Source organism: Mustelus asterias, chromosome 1 (assembly GCF_964213995.1).
Source record: "Mustelus asterias chromosome 1, sMusAst1.hap1.1, whole genome shotgun sequence".
NCBI classification, from domain to species: Eukaryota; Metazoa; Chordata; class Chondrichthyes; order Carcharhiniformes; family Triakidae; genus Mustelus; species Mustelus asterias.
The window spans coordinates 82,700,184-82,723,453 of NC_135801.1; the positions used below are offsets into that span (position 1 = coordinate 82,700,184).

Genomic DNA, 23,270 nt, shown 5'->3' on the forward strand with positions numbered 1-23,270 from the left:
TCCTTCCACTACTAAGCTTTCCAAGAGCACTAATTGATATGGAGGCATAGAGATGAGAAAAGTAACATTTTCAAACGCTGGTCTGTGCGGCATTAGCCAATTTTATCCAATGCAGCAGTTTAGGAAGAGAGAGATCACTGATAGAATGATAGAATCCCTACAGTGCAGAAGAAGGCCATTCGACCCTTTGAGCCTGCACTAACAACAATCCCACCCAGGCCCAATCCCCGTAGCCCCATATATTTACCCTGCTAATCCCCCTGACACTAATGGACAATTTCTCATGGCCAATCCACCTAACTTGCACATCTTTCGACTGGGAGGAAATTGGAGCACCTGGAGGAAACCCACGCAGACATGGGGAGAATGTGCAAACTCCACACAGACAGTAACCCAAGCCGGGAATCGAACCCAGGTCCCCGGTGCAGTGAAGCAGCAGTGCTAACCACTGTGCCACCCTGCCACCCTTTACAGTCCCAAGTATTATCTGCTGACTACTCCCTAGAAATGCACATTTACCTTTTCAATGGATGTAGGATCAAGCTTAGCTCTAATAACCCAATGGCCCTTTGTCCCTGACATCTGCGTTTGAGCTAATGCATAATGAATGGCCGTTGGAGCAAAGTGTCAGAATTAAGCTCACTATGAGAAATAGTACCCCAACACCAGTCAATTTATTAAGATGAAGAAAGTAAAGTGAGCAGAGAAAATTGTATTTTTACTGATCACAAAGTTTTTACAGCAAATTGAGTGTCTGTCTTGTGTTCTAGAGTTCTTCCAGGACAGCTCAAGCTCCATCTCCTTGTGTTGCCAGGTAATTAGTGCATGCAACTGCAATGTTCATTCCTTAAATCAATACTTTAAATATTAGTAAGTAAGTAATTAGCCATAGAAGCTCCCTCCATTAGAGAGAGACAACATGGTATGAGGGGCACCACTGCCACAAGTGTGGGCCAAGGAAAGGAAGCAGATCTCCATGAACTACCACAGCTGGGGGGGATTGAACTCTCATGCATTTCTTTGGCATCATTCTGCGTCGCACTAGCCAACTGAGCGAACCAACTCTTCCACATTGCAGCATAAGTATAAAATATTACTGCCTTATATACTGGTTTATTCCCTGTCAATCGTATGTGGTTGAATGCAGCTAAATTTATCCATTTAAATCAACAAGGATAATCCTATAGTTTGGCTTTAGCTACTTACAACTATTTAAAATGTATAGGCTTCCATTACTTATTATCCACCAATGCAAAACATGACCAGGCCACCCCTGTCAACTCTACTGCTCCCCGCTGTTAATAACCTGTCTGTACTCGCTATTAAGGCTTGTCAATTAATGACAGTTGGACTTCATGGATAGGTTGTTTTGAATCCATTTTTCTTTACGTAATAGAGTTGATCTGTTGTGAATTTGAAGTTTAGCCCTGTCATTTCACATTTTAAGAAATCAGTTATAGAATCCCTACAGTGCAGAAGGAGACCATTTAGCCCATCAAGTCTGCACTGACTCTCTGACAGAGCGTCTTACCCAGGCCCACTCTCAAGCCGTCTTCCCATAACCTGCACGTTCGCCATAGCTAATCCATCTAACCTACACATCTTTGGACACTAAGGGACAATTTAGCATGACCAATTCACCTAACTTGGACTATGGGAGGGAACCGGAGCACCCGGAGGAAACCCACGCAGACACGGGGGAAAACGTGCAAACTCCACACAGTCACACAAGGCCGGAATTGAACCTGGGTCTCTGGTGCTGTGAGGCAGCAGTGCTAACCACTGTGCCACCGTGCTGCCCTGTGCAGTGTTTCTTTTGTGGGTGGGGAGAGCAGACTGGTAGTGCAAGGAGAACATGGAGTAAAAGCAAGCAACTTAATGGATGATGTGCATTTAGGTATTTTGCATTTGTAATCAGCCTTAATTTCTTGTCTTTCTGTTCAGAGGCACCGGTACACCTTCTCCACTGTCTCAGACACCATCCCCTGCCAGCTCAGGAGGTTCCCAGCCAGGATCTAGCGCCAGTAATGGTGGAAATGTTGCCATTCCACACATGATTCATCAGCTGGCCTCCACCTATGTCAGCATCACCTCCATTTTCCTTCATGGCCATGACCTGTGGGAACAAGCAGATGCACTAGCAAAAAAAAACAGGGGTAAGAAAAAGCTAAGTGAGTGGGGAGAGGGAAGGGTTTCTTTGTAACTCATTAAATAAACTTGACAATGCTGTCTTCACCATCAGCCATTAATCTCATGAAATGGCCATTAGTAACTGACTAATGGCCATTCCCTTAATTAGAGAAAGAGTGTTTGCACTCGCTTACAAAATAACGAATAATGATTGATTAGCCTTGTAGTACAACCAGATAAACACCCCAGATTAATGCGAGGGTGTAACTTGCCTACCCAAAAGTAATTGTTAAGTGTCCGAGCACCAGAAACCATTCTTAACTGCAGGTAGCAATCAGTTCTTTCTGGTGCTACGTGTTAAAATCTGGTGCAATTGCTGTAGGATAATGGTGGTTTCTACAAATAAGTTAATTTTTGAGACAAGATTATGAAAAAGGTGACTTGAAAGGGGGAACCTATAATGTTCGAATCTGTTTTCCTTTACTTATTTGAAGATTCTTTTTCTTTCATGGTCTCCAACAGTTAAGTTTCCATTAGATAAAAGCAAACTATTGCAGCTGCTGGACTCTGAAACCAAAAGAGAAAATGCTGGAAAATCTCAGCGGGTCTGGCAGCATCTGTAAGGAGAGTAAAGAAAAGCTTTCACAAAGTGTCATCTGGATTCGAAACGTCAGCTCTTTTCTCTCCTTGCAGATGCTGCCAGACCTGCTGAGATTTTCCAGCATTTTCTCTTTTGAGTTAAGTTTCCATTTCCTTTTGTGGGGTTTACTTGTGTTTTTAATGTGATTTTAAAAAAATTTATCCTTAAATTGCAAATACTGAGAACAAATAATACTGCTTTTTTAAATATTCATTCGTGGATCTTGGACATCGCTGGCTGGCCAGCATTTATCACCCATCCCTAGTTGGCCTTGTTCAGAGGGCAGTTGAGAGTCAACCACATTGCTGTGGCTCTGGAGTCACCGGGTTAGGACAGCAGATTTCCTTCCCTAAAGGACAGTAGTGAACCTGATGGGTTTTTCCAACAATCGGCAATGGTTTCACGATCATCAGTAGATTCTTAATTCCAGATATTTTTCATGGAATTCAAATCCCACCATCTGCCGTGGCGGGATTCGAACCCAGATCCCCAGCTGAGTTTCTGGATTAATTGTCTAGTGATAATACCGCTAGGCCATCGCCTCCCCTTAAGATGCAGGCAATGTAGCAATTGAATCTGAGTCCCATTCTAGGCCAGTTGGCATGCTTACTAGGAAACATTTCTATAACCTTGTTTTTTTTTGTCTGTCTCTTAGAATTCTTCATGGAGCTTGATGCAGCAGTTGGCCTTTTATCATTGACCAGCAGCATGACTGAACTTGTACACTACACCAGACAAGGTTTACACTGGTTGCGACTGGACACTAAATTGCTATAACAAGATGCTGAAAATCATTTTGACATCAGCCTGTTTGTCCTTCTGCACCGTGACTGTTCAGTGTTTTTTTTTTAAAGAGAAAAAAAATGAGGAAAGACAAATGTAAAAGGTGTCTCTGTGCATCAGGAACTTTAATGTAGTTCAGCACTGAAATACCACAAAAATTAACCGGCTGAACCTTCACTTCGTGAACAAAAGTGCAATTTTTTTTTTCCTCTTGACCCCTCTGGAATTCATGATGATGAATGCACGGTCTTTGACGTTTCTTTGTTGAAGTAACCTTGAAGGATAAAGGGCTGGAAAAGATCCCTCTCGGCCTGTATTACGGTCAGGAAGCAGCAGTGGCTGTTACCTTCTCTTAACTTTCTGGCAGTAGTGTACATATTGTGCATTGACTGCGTAAATTTAGATAAACATTTAGCAGGATATTGTATTCAGTCACCGGAGCGTTGTTGCAGTGATTTCCTGGAAAACCCTTTTTAACAACACCGAAGAGGACAAGGTACATCCAGGAGATGGATATGTAAATGTTTAAAGTGTCCAACTGTTAATTTTCTTCTAACACGAAGAGCTGTGAAAAAGGACTTCCATTTTCTTTGCGTGCCCCCATCCCAGTTGCATCCATATTTACTGCCGTTTCTTTCCTATTTATTAGAAACCACGTTTTTCTTTTCCTGCTGTATCCAAGTATTGCTGGCAAGCATGTTTAACAGAACAAAGTGATTCTTTTTTGGTGGGTGAGTTGGGTGGGGGGGAGTTGGGTGGGGGGGGAGGAGAACGGTGCAGTGCGGGGAGAACAGGAGGTTGACGGAGGATTGCTTGCCCTTTGCGTAGTTCAGATCAAAGCCACGTATCGTCTTCTCAGAACAATCTACTATTAACGTTCAGCGTGCCTTAGACATCCTACTTTATATGTAAGTAGTTGTTTCTAGCCATAGATAAAAGTCGCTGCTTCAAGGGTATGGAGTAAGGAAAATACGAATGGTGTGTTGACGTGTGGTCAAATCCATTTAACACGAGTACAATTCGGTTTTGTGTCGTTGTCCTTGTGTGTGAGCAATGAGGATTTGAACTGGATTAATATTTCACCTTTTTCTGTCCCCCTGTGCGCCAGACTTGTCCTGAGTAAAGGTGAGCAAACTGTTTGGATGTGTAATTACCCCTTTTTGGGGTGATTTTCTACCTATAATTTTATTTTTATAAATAGGGTACAGTGGGTTTCTTGCTGTGTGGGGGTCGGTGGGGGAGGGGGTGGTTGTTGAAATCAAAAAGATCTTCCAAAAATGTTGCAACATATAGTTCAAATCTACGTTGGTAAGTAGGAATTTTCAGAAAAATGCTGAAAGCCTGGTAGCAATATATATATTTATATATATATTATATATATATATATATGGATTTAAAGGATCGAGGGGTGGAGAGAAAAACCCAAGCCATTTTTGCTCACCTCTAGTCTTGATAATGCTGTGAATGACATTGTTCCGGCTACCTGGAAAAGCCCTGTACAGTCATAACTCCAAGCATCCAGCAGCCCCTGCTGCTCAATGTTACTGGAATTCATTATAATTTTATTTGAAATTGTACTTGCACATATATATTTTTGCTGAATGAAATTGCTGCAGAAATGCTGAAGAGTCTATGTATTATATACAGTAAAACCCAAATAACATTGCAAACCCAGCACTCGGCTGATCATTGACATGAATGGGAAAGGAATACTCCTACTCGATAGCATGTTGGCTTTTGTGACCGTATGCTCACAGTGTTCCAAGACTGTTACAGTTATTACCACCATCAAGACATGTAGCATAATGCACTTTGGCATCTAAGTTATTTAGTTTCTCTCTTTTTTACCCCTTCCGCCAAGCAGCTTCGGAGAGCAGATGAGAGGATGTCTCAAATGAGAAAAATGTGAAAATCCCTACTTTCTTTTCCAGTCTTTTCACATTCCGCAGCGGTTTTCCATTAGCACTTAAAACCTTAAATGGAAAAAAGTTGTGGTCAATTTGCAGTCCCTAGCCAGCGTACAAGAGTCAAGTTGATTAATGCCCTCACTATAAGTCATGTTTATCCAATGAGTAGCTGAGGCATACAGAGCTGGGAGGTCTCTGTGTATTTCCACACACCCCCACCCCGTTCTTCATTAGCTATTCTTTGCTGAGTTGGCAATAGGGATGCTAACTCAGCTGGCTTGTTGACCTTGATGCCTGGGATTTGGAAAGAGAAAATTGCTTATTCCAGCTGCTAATCAACTGGGCCTGAACTACACACGTAGATGTTGGATGAGGAGTGGCTGTAACCCAGTGCGACCTACTCACCGTTGAGTAGTCTGCTAATTCTCATTGTGAAGACGCCTCAGTCCTATAGAGCTACCAACTTGTCAGGCGTAGGGAAGAGCAGCAGATTTTGAGAATGAGGTGTAATAATCACTTCTTGCAAACATATATCCATGTGTAAGTTCATGAAAGAACTATAATAATCTCTCAGTTAGAAACTGAATGTGACCTTTTGAGTCTGCCTGTAATATCCTGGTGTGTAACGTCACCATCCAGCCCAGCACTAAGCAGTACAGGTGAGGAGGTTGCACATTTGAATGCCAATCTGTGTGCTGTGAGCTGAGCTCAGCTAGGGTTACAGTTGGCCTTCCATTCTTGAGCACTATCCAGTGGTCTCCCTACTGTAAAATCTGGGTGAGAACAGTCAGGCCGAGCTATAATGCTTTCCATGATTCCACAGTCTGTTGACACTCGTGGGTGGGATTTTCCAGCCTGGCGTGCCCCAAGACCAGAAATTCCCACCCAAGGTCAACGGACCTTTAAATGATCCGCCAAATTTTCTGTCCTGCCCGTTCCATGGCGGGCAGTCCAGATAATCTCGCTCATGGTGTCTAAACTCACATGTTTAGAATGGCTGCCTGATTGAGGTCCAAAACGCCTGCCAGCACCTTCCAGTGGCTCGAGGGGGAAATAGTATTGTTGTGAAGAAATAGACTTTGCCGTATTTCTTTCCGTCGCCTCAAGTTCAAGCAGTTTTTATTGCTGAGTAATTGGATACAGAAAGTAGTATAAAGACAGCCAAGGTGATCACTTCTCTAATCCACCTTCCGTTGCTGTGATTCAACATTTGATTGGATTGTTTATTCAATACATGGGACTCCACCATGTAGGAGATGCTAGATGTGTTATCATTGTTCGTTCCACTTCTCGCTGCAGTGAATTTGTATGCTAATATGCTGTGTCACTGCGTTGCATGTCCAAAAGGAGCTTGCATTTTAGAACGGGTTTGGGTACCCTGAAGCTAAAACCAATGCCAGCCTACACTTCCTTACCCAACTTGGTTGTTCATTTCCAGATCTATCCAATATCAGAATGAATTCCAAAACAAACAAAAAAGCTTGAAGGTTTTTCATTCGCGACAGAGCAGCTGTACTAAAATTACTTGTGCTACTCTGTGTTGCTTTGTTGGACTTCATTGCATTTTTAAATATTTAATTCCTGCCTTTTCAAGACTTTTTCTTGGAAGGTGCTATTTACCTTTGGTTTGCCTAATCTCTAGTATGTGGAGTATAAATTAGCTTGAAGCATAACACTGCAACAACCAAAAGGAGAGTAACTACCGATTGGCACACGCGCAAAGGGGCAGTACACAACTGTTTCGCGCACATTTAATTGTTTGACCATATGCTGGTGTGGCAAAATAAAACCATCACTGGCACTAGGGAAAAAGCCCAAATAACGTCCTGATGCATATTTTATTATTGGTTTAGAATCCAGTTTTCTACTTCCCATTACCTTTTTTGTTTGAAGGAGCTGAATTAACTAACCTGTGGTCCCATGGACACCGGCAACCCTCTGGCACCTTGCCCAAGTTGATGATCTTCACCGATCAGCTTGGACATTTGAACGTTGGCAGTATATTTGACGGATGTGTGAATTATCAAGCCAAGCCAAATTTTGTCCTTTCTCTGTACCCACATGAATACTTCTTGTCGACATCCTCTACATTCTGGATGGGAGAAATCCTGCGTAGGACAGGGCAGGAGTATGTGTTTGCATTCTTTGCTTCACAATCCTAGATGAAGAGAAATGAGGTACAAGAGTCCTCTTCCATTCCCATCCTAGCTGACTCAGCACACATCAGGGTCCTGGGACCTCTTCATAGTTTTGCTGATCTCAATTCTACAACACATGGGAGCCTTTTTTGTTGTTGTTACTTTCCAGTTTTTTCCTCCATAAGACATTTTTGTTACATTTTATTCTGCTGCTTGTTCCCAAATCGAGAACAACATTGTAAGCTTCCATTTTTTTTGTTAAAGCAAACATTTCACCACAAACAAATGTACTTTACAAAATGGTAATGACACAGGATGGTCATATTTGATTTATTGCTGTTTCCTCCATTCAAAGGATTTTGGGTTACATTGATCTACAGGTTCTGATGAAATTGTACAGTCTTCACACTCATAAATATCTACAACAGAAAATCTAGTTATCACGGAACTGCAAGATTATTTTACACCATTCCATGCTGAGGAGATGGGTGAAGGGACACAGTAGCAATTGCCTGGACATTCTTGTTTTTCTCCATGTGCCCCACAATTCTCCTCCTTTATCCCCCCCCCCCCCACCCCACCTCGGCACAACTTACTGAACCAGGTTACCCTTCCGATGGGAAACAAAATTTTGAAGACTTTTCCCATTAGATAAAATTTGGCATAAAGATTAAACACAGTGACACCGTGGTTAACACTGCTGCCTCACCGTGCCAGGGACCCCGGTTCGATTCCCGGCTTGAGTCACTGCCTGTGTGGAGTTTGCATATTCTCCTCATTTCTGCGTAGGTTTCCTCCGTGTGCTCCAGTTTCCTTCCACAGTCCAAAGATGTAAGGGTTAGGCTGATTGACCATGCTAAATTGCCCTTTAGTGTCGGGGGGGACTAGCTAGGGTAAATGCATGGGGTTATGGGGATAGGGCTTGAGTGGGATTGTGGTCAGTGCAGACTCGATGGGCTGAATGGCCTCCTTCTGCACTGTAGGATTCTATGATTCTAAACCCATCTGACCAACGTACTGGTACATATCCTATTTCTGGCACTAAAGATAAATGTTGTGAGATTTGCAGTCAGTTGCAGACACAATTGTAACACATTCATCATAATTTTCCCCCCTTATCTTTAGCAAAAGCATCAGGATTATTTAGTTAGGTACTTAATTAATGCTTGAGTAGATGCTAGAACAGCATTGCTATTTTATAAGTCAACAACTCTAGTCTTGAATCTACTGAACCAAATAAATAAGGCCATGTGCATTGATAAGCTACTAGGTTGATCTTGTTTAGTGTTTACCTAAAAACTGTTTTTTTTCCCACCTTTGTGCAAAAACATTTCATTTTTGACTGAGCTTCTTACTGCCTTTAAAAGCCAGTGGTTTAAAGGCTCCTGCGATGTCTTTACTTATACAGAGTAATGAAGCAAATGCCAGATTTGATCTAAGCCAGTGTAGCAGTAAGGGCTGCAGAGTTATGGAGAAAAAAAGTGGCGGTGCCCCTATTCTTTCTCCAGCTACCCCCACAAGAAGCCTGAATGAGTGGAGATCAGGTGTGGGAAGCAGCCAACTCTTACGTGATACCTCCAAACTCAAAAAAAGTTGTCTCCCAATACCAAGAATTGCATGTGAATAGTGGCCCCTTGGCCGAGGGTTCAGAGGGCAACAGGTACTCATGAAACTACTCCAGACATGAGTCAACATCTTAAGAGCAGTAACTTGTTGAGGTATTTTTTTCTTTAAATTCCAAAGTATTGCATTGAAGTTGACAGTAGGTGCCACCTAGTTTTCACCTTTAAATCCCCCTCTTTCCCCTTCTTCCACGTGGACAAGCTTCAAATGATCACCTTTCTAATGTTGTGTTGTATTCTTTCAAACTCAAAATCAATGAAGTAAAAGGAAATTTAAAACAGCAAAAATAGGGAAGTTTCTGTTACCGGGAGGAATAAGTGGGTCCAAACTGGCCTTGATTTGAATTTCTGTTTGATGCACAATTGCTTTTGGGGAAAGTGATGAGATGAAATGAATCAAAACAATGAGGGATTTTTATGTGTATTTTGTCTGTATTTATTGTGCCTTTATTGACCAAACTTCTCAAATACTTCTATTTATTAAATATGTCAAATGCCAAGCAATGTAGGATCTTTTATTTGAATATTTGACTGTGCCTCTCGCACCATTCTGTGTTCTTTAAGCTTATCCCTTGGAGAAATGTCAAATTTCCATTAAAACCAACAACCCTGACAAGTGCTAGTTGGTACTGTTGTTGAACACACTGTCTTCTCACGATGCTGCAGGACACCTTCAGTACTTTTTTTTGCACTTTTTTCTATTTAAGAGTGACAGTATTTGCCATTTCAAAGAACGTTATGGGGCTTATGTTCTGCTTCTTAACTGAAAAGAGGAAATGTGTACAGTATGGCGATGTTTGTCCCACCGAGGTGTTCATTACAACACCACTTAGCCACGTATGTCAGAATGGGTTTGGGTCCTCTTTATACATTTTGGAAAATCGTAACACTGAATTCTCATCAAGTGGGAAGTGATCTTCTTGTGTTTAGTCAGAAGCTCATATAATCTGGACACTTGTATTTCAGTTTCCGGTTGGAATAAATTGGAAACGTATTTCTTTTTCTTTCCTTGCCCACTACCACATGTTCTAAGATGTGATTGAATGGTGTGGGTTATTAAATTGCTTAATATGTCATATCCAACAATGTATTCTTTCATAAATTGAAGTTTGGCTGATCAGCTTTTTATTTAACATCGATGAACGAACAGATTCATGACCAGTTTAATTCTGGAGTATTTAAATATCACTGATGCACACATTTATTTGTGAACTCTAATTTTCTAAACGTAACTGATTTGATGAGAATACACATGCCTAGTTTGTAACTGCATTCATTATAGAATCCAGAATGTTGTCGATCAGGAACAAATGATTTGGATTCCGCATTAAAACTCTGCAAGTGTAGACTTTGCCATGAAACGTACTGGCTCAAAACTAAATGTATTATTAGAACACTCAGCCTGTGCCTGCTTATTGTGATAACGCGAGCTTAACAGGATATTCGTGTTTAAAAGTGTTCTGGAAAAAGAAAAGACAGAATAACTTGCTCTGTAATATTAGGGTAAGCTTCCAAAAGAACCAAATCATGCAAATGATCTTTGTATTTTAGCCTGTTTCCATGAGAAATGTACTCTTTGGGCTTCTGTTAATAAAAAGCTGTCTAGTACGATGGAATAATTCACCGCAGATTTGTAGTGAAGTTAATTTGATTTTTCTTTGTGTAAAACTCAACCTGGATGATTATTTCCCAAAAGGCGCCGTTGTTTATTATCTACATACATCATCCATCATCTTACATGACAAAACTGTTCAGCTACAGATTCTTCCATTTGACAGGAGAAAGTGTCAGAGATTTCCCTGTTGAAAAAAAATAAAAGTTCTTTTTTAAATTGTTGCATAACATTTGTTTTCTCTTTGGTGTTTACGCTCTCTAAAGATAATGCATTCAACCATTAGGAAAACGTCAATCCTCTTCACCCTTCCCCGTCTATCCCTTAGGCTTGACACCAGCAGTGTACACTATTCCTGGGATATGCACGCTGACAGGCCACCTGCTCGAGCCTTTCTTCAATGCAATTATCTTAGAGGCATAACCAAAGCAGGCAAGCTTGTCTCATCAATCCTTCAGCCCTTCTCCAGTCAGGCCTCGGAGCTCAGTCTATGAATTTCTTCAGCATGACCAGCTCTGAGGGAATAAAATAAGGGACACTTCAACTGGGTAGGGTGGGTTGGGCGTGGGGGGTTTACAAAACAATGGAGAGACAAGAAATCTTTTCACGCAACTGAGAACGTGATTGAGGCAAATTCAATCGATGCGTTCAGGAGGGAATTAGATTATTATCTGAGAAGGGAGAATGTATAGTGGTATGAACAGAAGGTCGGAAAGTGGCACTTGGTTAATTGCTCCCTCAGAGAGTCAATGATAGTTGCCACTGGCATCCTGTAAGATTCAACTTCCTGTCTCAGGTAGAAACTAAATACTCATCCTCAAAGTCAGCTTCAACAAAAGTTGTAAAGCAGCAAGAATCTTGGACTGAGCTGCCAAGTATGCTAAGCAGATTAGTTTTTCCAGGAACAACAAAGGGGATATTTTGTCTTATTTGCCATCATGAGGCATGATTTTGAAGTTTTCATGGTAGGGAATTACTGTTTTTGTTAAGCCGTGTGCATTTTTCTTGAGTCAAGGAGACAGACCAATTTGTAGTGAGCTGTCTATAATCCTTGCTGAGATGAGTTGACTCAACATAAACTGGAGCAGTGGCGTAGGGGGATGGGGGAGCAGAGCTGGAGTTCAGACTCTGGCATGGCCAGGAGCAGGGCTATGCTGAACACCAAGGTGTGTGGGGTGAGGACAGACGAGGAATGGAACAAGACGATGGGTATTCAAGAACTTTAAGAAAACAAGTTAGATGACTACCACGTGCTAAAAGGTTTCTCCTCTGCATCAAGTATTTTTTTAAAATTTAATGTGATGAGCCGAGAACTGACCAGTCCCCTCTTCATGGCGGGTAGGCCAACAGCAGAGCAAATGCGCTGGTCTGCCCCAGCATATCTGCTATTAAAGGCCAGCCTAGAAATGTGGGGCAAATGGCCCCACGGAGCAAACAATAAGGTTCAAAGCAAAATGTTTAATTCTGGGATGATCTCATAAAATTTAGGATGATTGGCCACCTTTTAATTTTCCTACTGACCACTTTAGAGCAAGCAAGCCTTCCCTGGTAGCCACTCTGGTGATGTGAATTATTAGGAAATCACAGGGTACAGATTTATTGTAAGGAGCAGGGCAAAGTGACTTCATATTGGTCCTGTCAATTGACCACATGATATTCAAGCAAGTGCAATGTAAAAAAATGAGCTGAGCATTATGAATCTTAGTTACAATAGCAATGGTAGTTAAAGACACAAATTCAGCATAATGAAATAATGGAGAGGTAACTAATCCTACATAGAATATGCTTTGGACTGTATTCCATGGGGCAGAATCTTGTGGCGATGACAGGGGTCCCGGATGCCAGTTGGAGAGCTGTTGAGACCCCCATGTCACCGCTCCCCGGGGACAGTATTCTGACCCACAGAGTTGTCAGCCAACCAGAAGCCAGCAGCTCTTCCATACTCTGCAGTGCCACCAGGGAGGTGGTGGCAGCTGCTGGTACAACAACCATTCAAGGTCTCAGACTGAGGAGGGACCCAGGAATAGGTGAGTGATGGCAGGAACGGGGTCAACAGCAAGGGCCAAGGAGTGGATATCAGCAGGCTCCCCCTTCCCAAGCTACTTCAGTCAGGCACTGAATGCCTTTGAATGAGGGACCACCCTAGGAACCTGCAAATGAACATGTCGGGTCTTTCTTGATCTCCTTGCAAGGTGAGACCCTGTCCACTGCTGCATTAATACCAGAGGCAGAGGGATGAGTCCTTTAAGTGAGCATTAACAATCCCACCCTGGATTTAATGAGTGGGAAGGTGGCCGAGTCCCCAACTGCCACCCTATCTCCCGTGTCTGCGTGGGTTTCCTCCGCGTGTTCCGGTTTCCTCCCAAAGTCCAAAGATGTGCGGGTTAGATGGATTAACCATGATAAATTGTCCCTTAGTGTCAGGGGCATTGGCAGGGCAAATACGTGTGGTTATGGCGATTGGGCCTGGATGAGATTATTGTCAGTGCAGGCTCGAAGGGCCAAATGGCTTCCTTCTGCACTTTAGGGATTCTCTGATTCTAAATGCCATCCATTCCCCCACCCTGAAGACACCAAATACACCATGGGGAGGGCACAAAATTCCACCCACTGCCTCGTGGTCTGAATGATGGAATAAACTGGATTGTTTTTTTAAATGCCTGATGTACGTTACAAGTAAACTAGGACCTTGTTTACTTCTGGATGTTTATTTTCCAACAACTTTCCATTTGAGTTCGCTAATGCATAACACTCATTGATTGGGGCTATGGCTGATTATAACCAGATGAAATGAATTCCAGTGCACGCAGCATTGTTCAATTAATTTCCAGCAATTAACTTGTATTCAACCTCCCCAGAGCTTGCTTGCTAGTCATGATTTTTCATTAAAAAATTAGTATTTCAGAATGAGCAGCAGTTGCCAACTGCCAGATGTAGCGAATCAGTTGTGCAATTTCTAATTATTGGCGGTGACAACTAGAATTCAATCAGGCCGACTTGGCTGTACTTGGTAACATCGTGATTCATGTTCATGAGTACAGTGGTGTTGAATGTTGATAAACCAGTTCAAATACTGAATTGAAACGGTGTCTGTTGCAAGGATTGAGTTACTGTCTAAATTGCAATGAATTCAAATAGACATCGCAGAGTGTGGTTGAATAAGTTCACTGCAGGTTCCACGTAAACTTATGAAAAACAAAAGTTTTGTCAAAGGATCATTGTTTTAATGGCTCATGGTTATGTGTTCATGTTAAAAGTAATGTGAGGAGCCTTTGCTGCTCTGCATTTTTAAAGTAAACAGTAAGGTTTATTTATTAGTGTCACAAGTAGGCTTACATTAACACTGCAATGAAGTTTCTGTGAAAATCCCCTAGTCGCCACACTACGGTGCCCGTTCGGGTACACGGAGGGAGAATTTAGCACAGCCAGTGCACCTAACCAGCACGTCTTTCAGACTGTGGAAGGAAACCGGAGCACCCGGAGGAAACCCACGCAGACACGGGGAGAACGTGTAGACTCCGCACAGACTGTGACCCAAGCCAGGAATCCAACCTGGGTCCCTGGCGCTGTGAGGCAGCAGTGCTGTGAGGCAGCAGTGCTGTGAGGCAGCAGTGCTGTGAGGCAGCAGTGCTGTGAGGCAGCAGTGCTGTGAGGCAGCAGTGCTGTGAGGCAGCAGTGCTGTGAGGCAGCAGTGCTAACCACTGCTGCCATGCTGCCTGTGAAATTTTGTGCCCTCCCCATGGTGAATTTTAGTTTTAGATAATATAAATTCTATAAAACAAAATGGCCTATGTAAAGATTGCCCCATGATTTAGGAAAGGGAGTATGGAAGAGTTTTTTAAAAAGAAGAATTTTATTTTATATAACACCTTTCGTGACCTTGGTACATCCCAGAAAGATTTATAACCAATGAAATACTTTTGACACTATTGTAGGATTTTTACACATCGGAAAGACCCACAGTGAAATAATGATCAGATCATTGGTTTTACTGATGTTGACTGTGGAATAAGTATTGACCCTGGCACTGGGTAAACTCCCCTGTTCTTTGAAATAGTGTCATGGAATCTTTCTCATCCACCTGAGACAGCAGGCAGTGTCTCACTTTAATGTCTCATTCGTAAATCCCCAGCAACATAACACTCCATCACTGCACTGGTGATTCAGCTTAGATTTGTAGAGTTTTTATTTCTTCCCTTTGATTCCCAAAGGCCCCGGGTGCTGTTCCATGAGCCCAGCAATGTGCCAGCTGGTGAAGGGAGGCATGCAGTCCAGTCCAGGGCCAATTCTGTCCAAAGAAACTTCAATAATAGTTCCTTTTTTGGAATAGAAATCCTATATTTTTCTCTTCACACCATTAATAAACTGGCCCTTGTCATTCAAGACCTTATTTTGAATGTTTGTATTGAAATCCTGGCTTTGATGCTAACTTGATTCATGGGTGACAATGGCTTGCCCCTACTGAAGCCCCCTTACCTTGTGTACTTTCTACCATCTGCCCAACTCTCATCCTGGCCTCTTTCTTTTCCTCATTCCCCACGGCCAAAAGCTCCTACTCTTCTCCTTTCTGCACCTCGTCCTGTTCCAACCCAGATGCGGTTTATTTAAAATTCTCTACTTCCAAACCCCAGCTTCAATCTCCAAAATATACTCCCTTTTCCTCAGTCTCTGATTTGGATGGTGCCTCTTCTTCAGGGACATTAATGTTCTCTTGCCTCCTCTCCTATCATTCATCACCCTTGTGTTATTCCTAAACTAGTCCCATCCTATAAACCATCCTACCCAAATCCATGACCATCTCAACTTGTCCCAATCACTGATAAAACCGCCTTTGACCAGTTTCTTACTGCGCACATCCAAGTTCCTTCGTATCACTCCTGGAAAAAATCTCTTCCCTGAAGTTACTTGCAACCATATACTCTCAGACTACCAATTGCTCAGCTTTCAGTCTTCTATTTGTCATAAGAACTGGGTGTCTGTTGATTTGCTCAAGGACTCCTTCACCTCCACCAGAAAAAACCTTCACTATCTCTCAACCATTGGGTGGAATTTAATGCCCTCCCTTCGGGAGAGTTTGGGGGTGGGGGGAGGGGTGCTAGAACCTGCTGTCTTCCTGCCTCCACTGTTTGATGTTTATGGCGGATTGACCAATGAACAGCGTTCCTGCTCCACGGCCAACGAAGTGGGCAGTTGATGGTGTATCCCGTTGCTGCTGGTATTAACCCAATGGCAGGCAGGGCTCATCATGCGGGGAACGTGACCATCAAACCTTGTAGGTGATCTTTCTTCAAAGACAAAGTAGCTGATTGAGAGAACTGGTATTGGAAAGGGGGGTGGGTGGGTCCATTGGGAGTCATCCCTACCCTTACTGACCGGATATCTGTCTCTGGCATGACTGATCCCAGGGAAGCGTCACTGCTGTAAGTTAATGCCTGATTACTATATAATACAGTGGGCCTTCCCAAAAAATGTTGGTATAAGCCTCTTGCTGGCCATCCAGCCAGCAGGGGAGAACCCCATCACCTCCATTAAATACCAACCTGAGTTTCCCCTGGTCAGCTCCCCATCTTCATGTCGCATTAGTACAAAATTTAGTGTCTGACAAAGAGTCATCCAGACTCAATGTTGGCTCTGTTCTCTCCACAGGTGCTGTCAGACTTGCTGAGATTTTCCAGCATTTTCTGTCTTTGTTTCAGATTCCAGCATCCGCATTAATTTGCTTTTAACAAAATCTAATGTTTCTGACCTGAAGCTAGCTTAACCATCCATTGCCAAGCGCACCCAACTTTAACATCTTGGAAAGCAGAGGTAACTCCAGATTGCTTTTTATTACTGTTTGCCTCTTTAAGTGACTTTCTCTGCTATATTTGCCCTCACCTGCCTGGATGAGTGCTGCTCCAACAACACTCAAGGAGCTAGACTCCATCCAAGACAAAATAGCCTGTTTGACTGGCACCCCCATCAACCAAATTCAACATTCACTCCCTCCACCACCGATGCATAATGGCAGCAGTGTGTACCATCTTCAAGCTAAAATGCAACAACTCTTCAAGACTCCTTCAAGTACCTTCCAGACTTGCAACCTTGACCAGGGCAGCAGATACATGAGAACACCTCCATCTGTAAGTTCCCCTCCAAGGCACTCGCCATCCTGACTTGGAAATATATCGCCGTTCCTTCACTGTCAATGGGTCAAAATCCTGGAACTCTCTCCCTAACAGCACTGTGGGTGTACCTACACTGCATGGACTGCACCCTTATTCGTCATGCCAAACCTCCACAAGTGCCTCTCCTACCTCCCTCTTCAAGCCTTCCTTGCTGACTGAGTCTGGAGTCAAGCACTCATATCTTGTCTTCATGCCCGCTCTTCACATCAGCATCAGTGCTCTATAGAGGGAGATTGTTTGACCTTGGCATAAGGGAAATTATAAACAAATCTGAACAATCACCGGTTCTTAAGCTAGGGGAAGTGGGTATTTCAGTTGTTTCTTCCCTTTCCCTTGCCAAGACAAAGTAAGATGATTTGTAGTTGATATGCGTTGTACTTGTATATAATTAACTGAATTTTAAATGGACCTGCAATGGGCGTAAGCATATTGTAGCTTTTACACACCAATGTTTTCTCTTTTATTACTTTTATCATTTGATGGAATATTTTAGCAGATTTGGAAGTAAAATCAGTTAGTGATCACAACGCCAATGAGTGATTTTTTAAAATCATTAAGTTGCAATGGCACCCACACCATTTCAGCAGAATATAGTTTTACATTCAAGGAATTTGAGGATTGCTGACTTTCCCTTATTGCCTTTGAGAAGATAGTGGTGAGCTGCAGTCCGTGTGATGAAGGTGTTTTCACAGTGCTCTTAGGGAAGGAGATCCAGGATTTTGGCCCAGCGCTGATGTAGGAATGGCGACATACTTCCAAGTCAGGATGGTGTGTGACATGGAGAGAAATTGCAGGTGTTTGTTTTCCCCTGCACCCTCTGCTCTTGTTCTTCTAAGAGGTAGAGGTCACGTATTTAGGTGTTACTGTTGAAGAAGACTTGGTAAGTTGAAGACACGCTGCAGCCACGACGGTGGAGGAAGTGAATGTTGAAAGTGGTGGATGGTGCATCAGTCAAGTGGGATGCTTTGTCCCAGATGGTGTTGAGCCTCTTGAGTGTTGTTGGAGCTGCATTCATACAAGCAAGTTAGGAGCAATCAATTCCACCCAGATTTGTGCCTTGTTAATGGCGGACAGGAGGGGAGTTAGTCACAGAATTCCCAGCTCTGACCTGCTCTTGTAGCCACAATACTTACCTGGCTGATCTGGTTATGTTTCTGGTTAAAGGTGACCTTGGAATGTTGATGGGGGTTGATTTCACCATGGTAATGCCATGGTGAAATCCATGGAGAAAATGCTGGAAAATCTCAGCAGGTCTGGCAGCAACCATAATCACAAAATGGTGGGCTTGTCATTCAAACTTACTTAATTAGGATTTTATTGGAATGGACGTTAGTGGAAGTAGAATAGAGCTTACTTTGGTGAATCACTCTTTGTTTCAACAGTTTAATAAAGAAATGTCCTGGTTGAGGGGTTGGCCTCCAACAACAACAACCTTTTTCCTTTATCCTTGGAATGACTAGCCAATGGAGAGTTTTCGCCTTGATTCCCATTGACTTTGACTATGCTCGGCTCCTTGTGGAGTATTTGGGCAGCTGCCTTGATGTCATGTGCAGTCACTCTCAGGTCACCTCTGGCTCTTTAATCCGAGTTTGGACCAAGGAAGCAATGAGCTGAGTGACCCTGGCAGAACCCAAACTGAACACTGTGAACGGATTATTGATAAATAAGTCACTTACTGGCCCCGACAACGTCACCTTTCATCACTTTGCTGATGATCGAGAAGAAGCTGAAGGGGCGCTAATTTGCCAGATTGGATTTGTTCTACTTTTTGTGGACAAGACATATCCGACCAATTTTCCACAACGTTGTTCTTGTAGGAACAGCTTGGCTAAGGCTAGTTTTGGAGCACAAGTCTTCAGTACTACAGCTAAAGTGTTTTCCGGGCTCATAGCTATTGCTGTATTCAGTGCCTTCAGCCATTTCCTGATATCACTTTGTGCTGAATTAACTCAACACAAGGCAGTAATCAAACCTGAGATTACTTTTATCTGTATAGGTCAGTATGATCACCAGATGGTGCAGTTATGTCGAAGTCACTGAGAGCTATAATAGCTGTATACTTTTTTTAAAATGAGATTTTCTTTTCTATAATCTTTAATCTGCTATATACATGGCAACACAGCAACACTCTGGGGAGAATTCCAGATGTTGTAGTCAAATGGCTCCATCAGGATGATTCATTTAAGTCTGTCATGGTGTATGTGTGGTTCTGGGTGTTGTATCTGGGAGCTGAACAAACACAATTATTCCAACAGAACCATTTTAATTCCGCACTGCCCCACTGCTCTGATAGTGCAGTCTGTGTTTTGACTCAGGTGGGCAGTTATGCCATTGCTGAAATTGTGGGAACATACTGAACAGATACCTGCATGGTTATAGTGCCTGGATAAAAGGCAGATTCCACCATGTTGGGTTGAACAATATGAGCAATCAAAAGGATTTGCTTTAACGTTACATCCCCTCCTCCTCCACAGCCCAGGGATTCTGATATTTATGATTCCCTCCCACAGCTCATTAGCAAATTGGATCCTTTGTGAATTTCCTTGAATTGATGCCCATCCCATCACTATAACTTCATCAGAGGCTTCATTAATGAGCAGAAGCATCAGGGGAAGAATCCAAGGAAATTCAATCTTTATCCAAATGAATTTGCATTCGGGGTGTCAAATCACTGGAAATCTGCAGTTTGTAACCTTCCAAATGATATATTGTGATGGAATGAATTTGATTGCCGTGTGATATATTACATTAGGATGTATTGTAATGTGATGTGTCACACTGGGCAGGCTTTTACGACCTCGCTCATACCAAAACTGTAAAATCCCACCCGAGGTCAACAGACCTTTCCGTTGTCCGCCCCTCGCCCGCTCCGATTCCCGTGGCGGGTGGGGCGGTAAAATTCTAGCCAGTGTGATATGCTGTATGGAGCACTGTGTTTAACTGTATTTTGATGTGTTCTGTGTTGTGTTGTGATGGACTGTGATGTGACACTGTTGTGATGTATTGTGTTAGGATGCGGTATGATATACTGCATCGTGATTATACTGTATTCTCTACTGAATGGATGAACACATTTTGAAACGTAAGCAAAGTTATTTATTTGGAAATTAAGAAAAGAAACTAATATGAATTTGCTGGAAGATACTATCTCCAGAAAATCTGTTGCTCTTTCATTCCAGTTTCTGTAAATCACTTCCGCTTTTAGTCCAGCTGAATTTCCCTTATAAACCAATCAAACACATTATGTCTTGTTTTGAAAGAGCTGGCTTGTGATAAAATCAGGGTACAGCAACACTCAACATAGTAAATGGGACAGATTTTTTAATTCTGTACATCAATCGGTTCAATCAAAAGAGAAGCATGTTTTTCCTGACTTGAGTATTGTTATTGGGGCAGGCAATATCATGTCTCTGGTTAGACAGGTTGAAGGCTCTGTTTACTTGGCAGGGAGCTCATTATTGAACAAATTCTGGCGTTGTTCATTCTGAATGGAATCTGTACTGATTCATCTGTCTTATCATCTGTCTAGTATCTCAGTCAAACAGAAACGTTTTGTTTTGTTATAATCAAATTAGGCTGATATATTTTTTGAACATGTGTGAACAGGTAGCACAAAGTCAAAGTATGCCTGTGTGTATGAAATTACTCAGCCGTTTCTGTTGTTTGATTCAGATTGGGGTGTAAGTTTGACAAAATGACTAATGGAGTAGACTACTCAGTGTCCAGCTCCCTTTATCTCAACAATCTTGGTTCTCCATTTGCCTCGAATTCTCCTTTTCGGTTTGCCTAGACTTGGTTGAATGGCAAAACCAATTTCCACTGCTTTTTTTGCTCTCTAGTAACAGAAAATAAGGGAATGATATTTAGAGGCATAGGTAAATAGAACAACTTTATTCAATTGTGTCAGGTATATAGGACAAGCACAAGTCAAGATCAGAAAGTTTGGACAAAACAAACATGATCCTGAATGGATTAGCAAATAAACTAAAAGTGAATTAAAGAGGATTAATGACCTCCACAGCCATTACCTCCAGAAAATAAGGTCAAGTTAAAAAGGAGGTCTTGTGGCACAATTTCCAATTCCAATTCTCTTCCTGCACCTAGTGGTGCACTAAGACAGACTATTGTCTGTTTCCAGAGTTAGTAATTCCTGGAGCAGGTCGCTAGTCTGTCTCCAGGGGCATATAGCTTGAGGGGTGCCGCTCCACATCAAGCATGGCTAAGCAGGAATCTCTCCTGCTCTTACCACCAGCCATTGGTGTGTTTAGAAGGATTTGCAGGTTGAAGCTCACAGCCTGTTTAACCGCATTATGAATGCACCTTCCTTGGTCAAGTCCTGGGGTGAGACTTGAACATGGAACTTCTGGCTCAGAGGCAGGGACATTATCCACTGCACCTGGACACCTCCTAAACAAGACATGACTTTAATCAGAAAAGATAATGTCTGATCAACCTCCTTGATGCACTATCAATTATGACACAAAGACTCCTGTGAGTGAGGGAAGCTAATAGGCTTTTATTCACAGAGAACAGGAGCACACCCTTGTAGCTGACCTGGTCTAGACTGAGGCAAGGAGGAGGGACCATCACCTTTATACCCCACTCTGGGTGGAAAGGGAGGGGTCTCAGGTGGAAAAGGAGGAGTCTTGGGCCAGGTGCAGCATGGGCGTGTCCAGGCACAAACATGTAGTAACAGTGGTTCACCACACTCCTTGAATTTTTTTATTGGAAGTAAACCCTTAAAACCTTTAGCAAAAATATTTTTTATTAAATTTTAAGGCCATTTCCCTTGTGGTTCACACGCATACAATGTTATCAACAATAAACCTAAACAAAAGCAATGGCCGCGATTCTCCCAAAAGTGCTGAATTGGTTGGAAAACTGTTCTAGATCCCAACTGTTTTGTCAGTTCAGCTTCTCTCCTGAATCTCCACACTCTGTACATTGCAGAGCTCCCTGTCGTGAATCTCATTAAAAACCCAGGAGGGCGGGGCCTATTCACACCAGAGTTTGACAGTTCTGGAACTCTGCACATGCGCGGTGGCTCCGATCTGTCAGACTCCCTGTTTGCTGGTCAGCTCAATCGCTGGCCAGCCCGGGACCCCCGCAGTGCTGCCCCTCTAGTGCCCCCCCCCACAGCCCAATTACGGCCCCCACAGCTATTCCCAGGCCAGCCCTGACCGCCCCGTCCCGGAGTGCCCTGATGCACAGCCCACCTCACCCAAAAGTGACGATCCCCCCACCCCACTCACCCCGGCAGACCTCCTCTCCACCCCACCCCCCCACCCCCAGCCTGCCCCAATTGCTGCCCTCCCTCCATTCCAGACCAATCCTATCTGCAGAGTGGCAGCAGGACCCCCCGCCCATAATAGGCCCCGTGGCATGCCCGATGGGCAAAGCTAAGGTGCCCCCAGGCATGGGCACTTTGCCCCTTGGGCACTGCCAGGGTGCCCATGCCCAGGGGGCACCATCCCCCTGCCGCCCAACCCCCTGGGAGCCCCGACTGCCCTCTTACATTCCAGCAGTATCTCCCGCTACTTCCCCGAACCTGGGGAGCTAGTCTGAACCCTGCCGGAATGAAGTACTCCTGGTGGGGTGGGAATTCAATCAGGACCTAAAAGGTCCCGATAATGAACTAATATACATATTTAAAATACATTCAAAAAATATTTAAATTACTTACCTGCCTTCCCGCCGGTTTCCAGCGTGGTCTGACCGGCGACTGTTCGCTGGCTCTGGGAGATGCGCATGCGTTCCCGGCGCATGCGCAAATCGCTGTTCAAGGCCGGTGATGCGCATCTCCCACCGCGACCCGACAGAAAAGTTGCAGGTCGCGTTGAGAGAATCGTGGCCAATAATTCTCTAAACTTTTCATTATTGAGTCCACCAAAAATTCTCAGCCTTTCATTTTCTTGGTTAAGAGATATGCATATTGGAAATGTCGAAGAAAATTATCCTTATTCCTTTCTTTCACTTGCTCTCTCACCTTCACGTCTGAATAGGGCTCACTTCTCCTTCAGTTCCATGTTCAATTTTTCATATAAATACATTTGCATAATCGCTGTAGAAAATCTTGGGAAGGAGCTGGAGACATAGGCATTAGGAGCAGAAGTAGGCAAATTCAGCCTTCAAGCCTGCTCCACCATACAATCAGATCATGGTTGACCTCTTGCTGGTCTCAAAATCCACGTCCCCACTTGTACCCCATATCCTCTTATTCCTTTTTAAATTAGAAATATGTCTATCTCCTTCTTGAAACCAGTCACCGATT

At 43.2% G+C, this 23,270-nt stretch overlaps 1 protein-coding gene and 1 long non-coding RNA gene across 2 annotated transcripts in view; one reads left to right on the forward strand and one right to left on the reverse strand.

Annotated features, from left to right (window-relative positions):
* LOC144508217 (AF4/FMR2 family member 3-like) overlaps positions 1-3,695 on the forward strand; it is a 5,160-nt gene extending 1,465 nt beyond the window's left edge. Inside the window, exons 2-4 of the mRNA XM_078236067.1 lie at positions 771-814; positions 1,945-2,156; positions 3,426-3,695. Coding sequence (XP_078092193.1) covers positions 771-814; positions 1,945-2,156; positions 3,426-3,547 — 378 coding nt within the window. The 3' untranslated portion in view covers positions 3,548-3,695. The remainder of the gene's footprint in view (positions 1-770; positions 815-1,944; positions 2,157-3,425) is intronic.
* Positions 3,696-20,302: 16,607 nt separating this feature from the next.
* Positions 20,303-22,762, reverse strand: LOC144495779 (uncharacterized). The gene is made up of 2 exons (XR_013498336.1): positions 22,683-22,762; positions 20,303-20,834 (listed from the first exon to the last, which is right to left on the reverse strand). It is a non-coding gene; the product is annotated as an uncharacterized LOC144495779 (long non-coding RNA).
* Positions 22,763-23,270: the final 508 nt, after the last annotated feature.